This window comes from Sylvia atricapilla, chromosome 14 (genome assembly GCF_009819655.1).
Source record: "Sylvia atricapilla isolate bSylAtr1 chromosome 14, bSylAtr1.pri, whole genome shotgun sequence".
In the NCBI taxonomy this organism is placed as follows: Eukaryota; Metazoa; Chordata; class Aves; order Passeriformes; family Sylviidae; genus Sylvia; species Sylvia atricapilla.
Window position 1 is genome coordinate 1,252,862 of NC_089153.1, and position 11,467 is coordinate 1,264,328.

At 52.5% G+C, this 11,467-nt stretch overlaps 1 protein-coding gene across 2 annotated transcripts in view; it reads left to right on the forward strand.

Moving 5' to 3' along the window:
* CTNNA1 (catenin alpha 1) overlaps window positions 1–8,250 on the forward strand; it is a 116,318-nt gene extending 108,068 nt beyond the window's left edge. For both annotated transcript variants that reach the window (XM_066328859.1, XM_066328860.1), the window contains exons 17-18: window positions 4,553–4,687; window positions 7,205–8,250. In XM_066328859.1, the coding sequence (XP_066184956.1) occupies window positions 4,553–4,687; window positions 7,205–7,492 (423 nt within the window). In that variant the 3' untranslated portion in view covers window positions 7,493–8,250. The remainder of the gene's footprint in view (window positions 1–4,552; window positions 4,688–7,204) is intronic.
* The last annotated feature ends 3,217 nt before the right edge of the window (window positions 8,251–11,467 follow it).

Genomic DNA, 11,467 nt, shown 5'->3' on the forward strand with positions numbered 1-11,467 from the left:
CAAATAACAGGGAAACATCAACATTAGTAATAATATTTCACCTTCAGGAGAGACTCTGAAATGTGAGGAGGTTAAGTCTGAGATCATGGACTAAACTTTGTTTTCTCCAGTTGTCACTTGCATTCCAGGCCTTTTTAGGATGGAAATTTGTACTGCAAAGTTTTAGCTGAAAGGGTGTAGCTTTGAAAGTAAATAATTGCAGTGCAGGACTCTCTCCTGATGGTGCATTCAGAAGTGCTTGTGTACACCCTCCTTTATTAATGATGCAGTGAGAAATGTTCAGTGGGGAGATAAATTTGAGAAGTGTTTTTTCAAATGGCTCTCCTTGCTATAGCACTTTGACAACCTTGTTCCTGCAAAAACCAGGTGTGCTGCTGATGTAGGTAAATGAAGCAAGGAGCAGTTTGTGTTCGAGGTCTCAGGGGAGCTTGGGCTGAAGGTTTACAATGCTGCTTTTTTTTTTTTTTTTTTTAATTCACATGTTTTATGCGAACTTGGTATATGGTTTTCTGTACCAAGCCATTTCAAAATATAAAAGAAAGCTACTTTTGGTAGCAGTAAGGTCCTTAAAAATGTAACAGATTAAGCACATGTTTGAAGATAAATATGAGCAGCACTGTACAGTTAGTCATTTTGACAAGAATATAGCTTTTTCCTGACTCCATACTCTGCTAATACTTTGAGTCTGCATATTTCATTAGATGTGCTTCCATACTCTTTAGAAACGTGTTAATGTGGAACAGTGTGACAGCTACAGAGCAGGAACAGCTCCAAGCACTGGTTCTGCTGTCCCTGCTCCTGGCTGGGAGCACACGGATGGGTTGTGTCCTGTGTGCTGGGTGGCACCAGAGCTGTGACCCCTCATGTCAGTGTGCCAGCAGTTCCCAGCGCTGCCATCAGGCCCTTCTGCAGCACATTCCTCTGAAACTCCAGGAGCTGCTATCCCAGGAATTCTGTGTCTGTTGGGAAGGGTTCCGCCATCAGCCACAGGTTCTCCCTAAGGTTTCCATCCCTCACTCCAAGCAGCTGCTGCTTGCTGGGAACTGGGGAATATGAAGCAGTTATGAGCACAATACAGATGACAATGATTTGCAGCAAGACAAGGGTTATCTCTATTATTTATTTTTTCTATGTTGAAACACCTAGTAAGCTGAAGGAAGTTTCTGTTCCTTTTTTTCCTTTCATAGCAGTGGAGGCCAAAGTTACATCAGTTCTGATCATCCAGTGAGAAGCAGCTGGGGGTGAGGGATGGGATTGCCCCACTTCCCAGGGAATGGCTCCAGCAGCCTCTTGCTGGGGAGACTGCTCCCTGCCTGGGGGGGCTGGGGTGGGGACCCTGGGCACAGGCTGGCAGTTGTGCTGGTGGCAGCTGCTGGCACACATGGTCAGTGCCTGTCCTGCCAGGGAGCCGCCTCCCCAAAACAGCTGCTGGCAGCTCCTGCTGGGCCCAGCTGGCACCTGGGGCTGAGGAGCATTCATTGGGAATTCCTGGTGCAGCAGGGCCCATTCCCAGAGGGAGAAGCAGTGGGAAGAAGAAGCTCTGGGGTTACTGGCTCTCCCCTGCAGCCTCTGGGGATGGGCAGTGTCCATCAGCACACACCACCAGGGCTCTGCTGTCTTCTCCTGGACCTTTTCCCTGCAGAAAGAGAGGAAAGGATGATTCTGCTTCTCTGCAGGCTCAGCTCAGGCAGCAGGAACTGAAAGTGGGGGCTGTTTGCCGTGTCTAAGATGGACACATCCAAGAAAATCCCGGGTTTGACCTGGAGCAGCCAGCTGAGCTTTTGCCAGTAACCTTCCCCGAGGCTGTGGCAGCAGCTCAGTTTGGGGGGTTTGGGAAGGTGGGGCTGTCCCCACATGGTCATTTCTATCAACACTGCACTCCCTGCTGGGTTGGGCTGTGGGAATCCTCCCACGGCAGCTCTGCAGATGGGAGTTGTGGCTGTGGGTTAATCCAATAATGTCATCATTCTTGATCAGTGTTCAAATTGTTGCCTTTTGGGTTTTTTGATTTTTATCTGAGTGCTCCTGCCTAGGAAAGGACAGGGCTCCTGCAGGCACCTGCAGTGCCTTTTGTTGATGCTCTTTTTAATCTTGTGTTACATCTCCATTTAAACCTCATCTGTCTTTGAGCTGAGTCCTCGATCCTGCCTGCAGAAATAGCACACACAGGACAGGCTCTGGGTTTCCATCTCACACCATGTTGATGTACACAACGCAGTGATGATTCCTGTTCTGCAAAGGTTTTGCTGCCTTCCTCAGCTGTTGGTGATTGTGCAGCAGCCTCCTGCCTTGAGAGTCTTTCCTTGAATGGTTCCACAGCCCCACAGAGCAGCTGGAATTGCTGAGCCATCCCCCAGTGTGCTGTACTGGGCATTTGTCAGCCCTGGAGCCCCTCGGCTGCTGGGCTGCTCACTAGCTGTGGTAGATGAGCTCTTTGGGAGATGGAGAGCAGTTTCCAAAATGGTAATTTGAGCTTTTCATTAGCTCTTTGGCCAGGGCTATTTGTGGCCTTGCTCTAAAATATTTTGCACTGCTGACTGGTATTGATTAGCTTAAAAAATTAACCTGCAAGTTTTGCTGCTTTGTTAGGCAAGGCTTCGCTGCACTGATGGATGCCATGTGCCCAGGTTGAGAGTTCCGATTATTTTGGGTTGGTTTTATGTCACTTGCTGGGGTCAGATGCCCATAAAGCCGTGCAGGTCTCCCACTGCAGTGCCCCTGTGTGTGTGTGAGCTCTGTGTGCACATCACTGCAGCACCTGAGTTACCTCTGCTCAGCACAGAGACCACCTCGCCTTTAAAAAGCCACTTGTTCTGGCCCTGGAAAAAACCAAATGTATGTTAGCTGCACTCACCACTGCAGAGGGAAATGCCTGTTCTGGCAGACCAGGTGCTGTTGGGAAGGAAATGCTCCATGTGAGTGGGACCCTGTTTGCACATCCCTGTGTGTGCACCACAATCTGTTCCTCTTTTATACAAAGAAAAGAGTTTCTGCTTCCATCTCATAGCTTAGGGGAGAAGGTCTGCAGGGAGAATGAAGGCTCAAAGCCTGCTGCTCACAGCCAGGAGGAGATTTTTACCTTGCCCTCAAAGGGGAGGAAAGGCTGCATGGCCAATGCAACAACCCTCAGCTGGAGTGAAGCATTAAGTAATGGTGCCACATTGAAGATTGGTCTTCCAGTCATGCCATATCCATTATGAATCTTCATCAGATGGTCCATTGCACAGGGTCAGGGTCTTAGGTGAAATGGGGTATTGCTGTGAACAGGGGTATGTGGAAAAGAGCTCCTAAATGGCTCTGGTTGGGGTGCAGCTGTCTGGAAGGCTGGAGATCCCTGCAGGGTGCCTGTAGTCCTGTCCCTGAGTAGTGCCAGGTGAATTCCACTGCTACAGCTGAAGTAATACTGGGCACAGTGCAGCCTGCCTCAGAGGGAAAAATAAGGATCAGTGGGAGTCTGATGGTGGTTTTGTCCAGGAGGCCTGTGGATGCTGGGTGGGAAGATGAGATGATGAGTGGCCGTTTCCATGGAACAAAGAGCAAGAGCTCTCTGTGGGGTACAACAAGTGATGCTTCTCTGGAGTTCAGAGCAGGGCTTAAGCAACATGGGATGTGGCACGGTGGGGTGTAAATCATATGGGTGTGAAGCTGCAGGTGTCGTGTGTGTGTGTGTGTGTGTGTGTGTGTGTGTGTGTGAGCATGAGGTGGCCCATGTGGGACCTGCTGCTGGCACCCCATTGCTGCTGCTCCTAAAAGGGCTGCAGGGCTGGCATGGGCAGCAAAAGCCTTCCCACAGCCCTTCTGTCTTACAGAACCTGCTCTGAACTGTGGCTGCACCTCAGCTGGGCTCCCCTCTGGTCTGGAAATCCAGCCTGAGCCTGGCTCATCCATGGCTCATTCTTTGGTTATGTCCTAGAAAATGCCACCTGCCCAAACTGCACAGGACTCCTGCAGAGCCTTTTGTGCAAAGCTGAAAAAGTTCCCTTTCTCTTACGGATGACTGCTGCAGCAAGCACCTTAAAAATGTCATTTTGTGCCTGGTGAGGAACCTGCTTTCCCCACTGCTACAAAATGGGAGCAGAAGTCAGGAAAATCTGTTTGCTGCATGTAATTGAGTCGGTGTCAGGTTTGTAATTTTCGAGCTTGGAATACTTAAAACTGAGGATGAAGGAAGGAATTGGTAACACCTGCTAGTTGCATCTTGATATCTTTAGTGTCAGAGCATTGCTACTGTGTCCTGTGCAGTACAGGAAGGACCTTTCACAGCTGACAGACCTGCTCTGGGGAGGGTAAATAGTCCTTCTCCTCTTCCTCTTCCTCATCCCTGGGAGGGCTGCTGAAGGGCAGCTGGAAGGAGCCTGTCCAGTGCTGCCCCTGCTCATGGCTCCTGGCTTTTAGATGCCTCCCGTGCTGCTCAGCTGCCTCAAAGGCCAGCGCTGTGCAGGGAGGGCAGCGCTGTGCCGGCCCGTGCCCTGCTCCAGGGGAGGTGCTGCTTTGTGTGTGGCTGCTGGCCCAGCTGTGCTGCAGGATTGACGTGCCCTGTGTTGCCCCACAGTGCCCAGACTCGGCGTGCAAGCAGGACCTGCTGGCCTACCTGCAGCGCATCGCGCTCTACTGCCACCAGCTCAACATCTGCAGCAAGGTGAAGGCGGAGGTGCAGAACCTGGGCGGGGAGCTCGTCGTCTCCGGGGTACGTATGGCACACGCCTGCCTCGGGCAGCTCTGCTCCCACAGGGAACGGTTATTCAAGCTGAGCTTTGGTGTTAAAACCCACAGAATATACACTGGAGGTGCTGGAGCGTGCAGGGTTTTAATGGATGCAGAGTTTGTGTTGCTGGCTCGTCGTTCTGGGGAGGATCACTTGCTGTGAAAATACAGACTTCACATTTCCTTACTCAACAGTGTTTGTAGACAGATTCACTTCACCTCTGGTGTAATCTGTTTTCCAAACTGCTTTTCACTCTTAGTGAGGTTAAATCACTCTATCAGCGCAGCTAAACCTGCCCCATGTCTCTGCACAGCCTTGGAACATGCTGGGGTCCTGCAATGCTCCAGAGATGTTAATATTTCAGGATGGCTGTGCCCTGAAGAGTGCAGGGATTTTTAGTGGCTGCTCTGGTTTCTGACAGCTGGAAGCTGCCCCAGGCCAGCTTACTTCTTTATTCCAGCCATTAGTTTGCAAATAATTTTTTTCACTGTAGTTCATGAAATGCTTCCTCCTAAGAGGATTCTGTATGACAGATATTTGGGGGAGGGAAGTGGAGCTAAATTCTTTGTTTCTTCTGGAATACTCTTCCTTGACCTGCACAGGCACATTGGTCAGTGGTGCTTTTGCCCAGCTGTGTCAGGACTGAGGATGGAGGTTGGAAGAAGGGACAGAATTGGCTGATAGTCCAGAACTGCTTCCTGAATCCTGATCAGCAAATGAAAAAACTTCCCACATTCTGCCATTTTGATACCACAGAATCATGGAACAGTTTGGGTTGGAGGAGAGCTCAAAGCCCAGTGCCACCCCTGCCATGGGCAGGGACACCTCCCACTGTCCCAGGCTGCTCCAAGCCCCAGTGTCCAGCCTGGCCTTGGGCACTGCCAGGGATCCAGGGGCAGCCACAGCTGCTCTGGGCACCCTGTGCCACCGATATTTTCCAGTGAAACCCTGTTTAATATTTCAGTGGCTTAAACTTAGTAGCACAGATTTCCCCCAAAAAACAGGGAGAGGAGAGCTGGAGAGCTGTGGAAGGAGAGCTTTGGGTGAGCAACAAGAGCAGCAATAGATATCCCTGCACAAGCTGAGACCATCTGGGAGTGATGGAGCTGTGCTGCCCCTCCTACTGCTGCCAGCCCCCTCTAATGCCTTTCCAGCCCCCAGAGCAGCTCCAGGGGCTGTGGTGGATGTGCTGCTGTTCATGTCCTGGGAGCTGGGAGGCTGAAGGCATGGTGCTGTCAAAGCAGGAGATGTGTTACTATGCAGCAATATGTACTCCGGGGCTTCACTGCAGTTACTCAGTGTCTGCAGGAGTTACATCCCCTCTGCCATAAATCAGTGATAGAACAGCCTGGCATCTGTAGTCTGATCTCCTGGTTTTATCTCTTCTCCTTGAGCCTGTCCACTGGGGCTGAGGGTTGCCAGCAGCAATGTTAAGCTCCATGAGATAATCAGATGAAGACCTCAGCCAAGTCCAGAGGCATCACCAGTCTGAAAGGAAAATTCAGTATTAATGCCCTGCCCATGGACCAGAGTGCTGTGAGAGCAGAGCCATGGCCCAGGTGGGCAGAGCTGGCACCTTCAGAGTCTGACAGTTCATTCTGAAAGGCACCTCCTTGCTCTCCTGGTGTTTAATGATTCCTCCTGCTGTGAGGATTCATGGAAACAGCTCCAGGGCAGTGGTTTCCTGGCTCATGAGGAGGAGGGCAGAGCACAGGGGTTTCCAGAAGATCTGAGGTGGCACTTGGGGCACAGTGGGGTAGAAGGGAGGGGACAGTGCCCCAGAAAAGCCACCAGAACCAAGCCGTGCCCTGGACCAAGCCGTGCCCCAGATCAAACCCCTGTCCCAGGCCATTTAGCCTTGACAAGCCAGGGATCCCACCCAGAGCAGGACACTGGCCCCTGGGGAGGGAGGGGGTCCCAGCTGAGGTCACCACACTGCTCCCCCCCTCCCCACCCAACCCTGGTCTCAGCTCTTTGTCCCCTCTGTGCCCTGCAGCTTTGACAAATTCATATTTTTCCTTGTTTTGATGCTCTTGTAAATCAGGAACCAGCTGGAAAAGGGCTCCAGGCCTGGCTGGTGATGCAGTTGTATTCCTTCCTTCCCAATCCAATTTAGTATTCTAGGGCAATTTGAATATTTCTTATTGGTGATTAAGATATTACTACAGCTTTATTAATTTCATTACAGAATAAGCAACTGTTAAAGCTTAGTCACAAAAGCAAAGGGCAGAATACAAATCGTTCCCGTTGCCATTAATATGGAAAATGCAGACGGGGGCAAACCCTGCTTTTGTGTTGGTGGCACAGGTCAGGTTTGTAACCACTGAGCGTCCAAAGAAAAATCCTGCTTCAAACCGGGAGCCTCAGGTTGCAAAGGAAAAACAAAAATCAATGCCATCAATCAGTTTCCAAGTGGTTTTTACCCCCCAGGCCTGCGGTGCTCTCAGTGGAACGCCGTGTTTGGGGTTCCGTGGTGTGTGACTCTGTGTCCCTTGGCAGGTGGACAGTGCCATGTCCCTGATCCAGGCAGCCAAGAACCTGATGAACGCCGTGGTGCAGACGGTCAAGGCCTCCTACGTGGCGTCCACCAAGTACCAGAAGTCCCAGGGCATGGCCTCCCTCAACCTCCCGGCCGTCTCCTGGAAGATGAAAGCTCCGGAGAAGAAACCCCTGGTCAAGAGGGAGAAACAGGACGAGACCCAGACGAAAATCAAGAGGGCATCCCAGAAGAAGCACGTGAACCCCGTGCAGGCCCTCAGCGAGTTCAAGGCCATGGAGAGTATCTAGAGGAGAGCTCTGGCTCGGGGGTGTTTTTCTCTAGCCCACTACTGCTACTTCCAGAACTCTACTTTTAATACCCTAAGGATTTTTCAAAAATTTACTATTCCTCCAAATGTATTTACTTAATATAATTTTGATAACTTTGTTTAGATTACCTGGGGAGATACTCAGATTTCTAAATCCTATCGGTATATCTTCAGCCTGCAGAAGTGTGGTAATTTAGATGGCTTGTAGATTACAGGGGTGGATTTCTAGCTGGAAACTGATTTTTATAATCTTGCTTTAAATGAAATATTCTGTAACCAAAGAGGATTTTACAGTAACACTAATGGTTAACACTAATACAGGATCATGCTACTCAGAGACTCAGTTTATCATGGTGATCGAGAGAGAAAAATTAGATTTTTTTACTCAAAAAAAATAACGAAATTATTGTACGTGATAGTGTACCTCTGCTGTAGGAGTGGAGAGGGAGCAAGCTCAGAGGAGTTTGAAATCGCAGCAGGCAGCGACTGTGTGAGCACAACTGGAAAACAGCTGGAAAAGCGCTGCACCGTGCCTGGGCTTTGCTGGGGACGGTGTTGGGAGGCGCTCGGCGGTGCCCTGGGCCTTTCCCCGGGCTGTTCCTTTGTGCTGCTGGCCCGGCTCCGTGCGGAGGGGCCGGGAAACCTCCCGCGCCGCGCCGCCGGCAATGGGAATGCCTGCTTACAAATTACTAATGTATTTTGCTGCGGGACACTAATAAAGTTGCTTTTCCAGCTGGTGCATTGTGGTGCTGTGAATGGAGCGGGCCCGGCCCGCCCCTCGCGCTCCCCCCTCGCCATTCAGATGCAAATCAGCTTTGTGCTCATTCCTCATAATTGCTCCGCATCCCGCCTTGGGCTTCCAGAGGCACCCAGGAAATCATGTTTGCTCAGGCTGCAATTTAGACTGTACATTATTTGTGATAACTATAGCTACAAGGTATAATTTCGCTGTCTTATTTAAATTTTATGAATTTCAGTGTGTTTCACACGTCCCAGTCGAGTCGGGTGCAGGGAAGCGGTGCCTGTTCCTGTGGAGCTGGAAAAGCCTGGGCTGGAGTCAATGTCTAAAGTGCAGCTCCGTTGTAGAGCTGAGCCTTGGCACTGAAATAATTTTATTTATCTCAATCAGCTCATAATTTAGTGTATTAAGGTTATTGCTGTCATGTTACTGTAACGCCGATCGGAATTAAGCTAAATAGTTTTTGATATTTTTTTGCCGAATGTATTATGTTTTCAAGCATTTTAGCCTCTGGAGTACTGCTGTTAAACAACAGAATTATAGGCTATTTTCACATAGCCTTAACATGTAAACAGCCTTAGAGGGGGAGCTGTGCTCCACTGCCGTTTGGGGGTTAACAGGCTGTAGGTCTTCTTTTAGAGATAATTATTAACTGAATTTATACAGTATGGGGTTTTTTTTTTCTCCTGGTATTCTCTTAAAGGTGACATTTCCTGGGCTGTTTAGGGAGTACATCCAATGCCTCCTCGCCGGTACAGTCTATTAATGAGCCTTAAAAAACAACCTTTATTAAGATGTGCAGACAAATTTACACGTATTTAGCATTTAAAGACATATTAGTTTAATTTATGCTGCAAACATTGAGCAACAAGAAATTAAAACGTGGCTCCCCTGGTGAGAGCTGCAGCCCCAGGGGGAGGGTGCAGGAGCAGCAGGAACACGATGGGGACAGGAGGCTAAAAAACCTCAACTCGCGTTTCTTTCGTACCGAGAACTGCTCCTCTGGGACTTGCGTTTGGGTTTGGAGCCGACAAGGGCATCGAGGTGGATCATTATTGGTGCAGCGTTTAATTGCTCCGTTCAGGAGTGCACCGCGGCGGCTGGAGGGGAGGAAACGCCCGTCCCCTGGGGAGGGGGGGATTTGTGTCACAAAACGCCAGTTTCGGTAGCTGGGGACGCGGGGGTGACACCGGCGCTGGGGAGCGGCGGATCCCGGGGCAAAGCGGGGCAGGGCAGGGCAGTTCCTCATCCCGGAGCGAGCCCAGCCCCGGCTCCTGCTGCCCCCGGCCCCTCCGGATCGCTCGGGCCCAGCCCCCGGTGGCTCCGGAGCCCGGAAAGCCAAAGGCCATCCCGCCGTGTCGCGGAGTTCCAGCCCGCCGTGTGACAGCGGCGCCCGGCCAGCGGCTCAGCGAGGGGCTCCGGCCGCCAGCGAAGCTGTGACTTTATTAGGGAGCCAATTGAAGAGAATTACAGTAATTACTGCGCCCTGTAATTAAGAGCCGAGGAAGGGCTCGTGCCGTCGCTGTCGCTGCGGGAGCACGATGCTCGGGAGGGAGCGAAGGGGCGGGAGAGCTCCGGGGGCTGCGGCCAGGAGCCGAGCCCACCTTCCCCATCCCCAGCCTCCGTGGAGATGGGGGCACCCACCGCGGCTTCGGACAGGGATGATGGGCTGGGGGATTTCCCACGGCTGCTCCCCAGGCACCGCTGGAACACGCCGGAACTCGCTGGAGGGGTTGGGGGGCTCCTTCGCAGTGATTTGAGAAGATTTGGGGAGGTTTTTGCAGTGCGGCGGGACAGCAGCTCTGCTGAGACTGTGCAGAGCCCGGCAGACCTGGCAGGGCAGGGATCTCAGGAAGATGAACCCACGTTATCTTCTAAAGTGTATTAGTGAAACCACATTAAATCCTCAGGAGATAAGTCTTATTCCAGATTTCAAGTGCTCTTAATTCAATTCCGCGGTGAATGGAGCCACGTTGAATTTATGCCGCTTTAATTGTGTGCGAAGTTTCCGTGCCACGATTTACTGCCCGTTAATGAGCGCCTTTCCCACTCAGCCCTCGCCGCTCCCAGCGCCTCTGGCGTGTGTCGGGCAGCGGGACAGGAGAGGGCAGCGGGACACCCCGAGCTCTGTTTGCCTACACGGGGCTGGCTCCCGGCCGGGCCACGGCTGCCCAACCTCAAATACACAATTCGAGGATACGGGGAGGGGCGAGTGCATTCCAAACCCCAACAAATGGGTGAGAAAAGGAAAAATCCATTAAGACACATCAGCTGCTCCAGCGCTGAGGGCTCAGGCCCTGCCCGAGCTGCGGATGGTGGAGGCTGCGGAGTGTCGCAAGGGAGACACGGCCCCTGGGCTCTGCCCCGAGTTCCTCTCTGCCCAAAGGGGGCCGGGGTTTGGGGTTTTGGTTTGCTGAGCCAGCACAGCCCTGCTGATGCTCTGGTGGGTGCAGCTCCTGGCCTGGCCACCTCTGTGACTCCAGCGCTTAATGCTCGAGCCCCTCTTGAAGCTGGAGAAATGGGGGGACCCTGTTGGCTCCAAAATTAAGGATGGAAGTGCCTGTCCCACCTCCTACACCTGCAGAGAGAGGGGGCGCAGTGAGCCCTGCCCAAGGTTTCCATCTACCCCGGGACCCCCACCCCAGGGCCCCTCCAGCCCTGCCTTGCTCTGTGCCTGGGGGAGGCTGCAGGAATTTGGGGGATTCCCAGCACAGGGGCCTGGCTCTGCAGAGGGGCTGGGGCAAGACTGGCTCTGACCCTGGCCCTGGCCCTGGCCCTGCTGGGAGAGTGCCAGGCAGCTGCAGCAGCCCTGTGATTACCCCGGGCTGTGGACCAGCAGCACCATTTAGGATGCAAACCTGTCATTAGTGGGGACACTGGCCTGGGCTGGCATTTATGGCCAGGGAAAGCAGCCCAGGGTTCGCCTGCCCTTCTCTGTCACCCTCTGGGGACACAGGGCGTGCACAGAGAGGAAGGACGTTCCTCTTTGGGCTGCAGCCCCCAAGGCGGAGCCTTGGCCACAGCTGCCCTTGGCGCAGCTCTTGGTGCCCTCTGAGGTTCCGTGGCTGTCACCACCTCCCGTGCCACTGCCCGGCTGCACTGGCAGTGCTCAGACATGACCCCTGAGACCTGCAGGAGCTGCAGAGAGGGGGTGGCTACAGCCCAGGGCTCCCTTCTGGCCACCTTTCCTTGGGCTCTGACCCCCCTGCGGAGCCC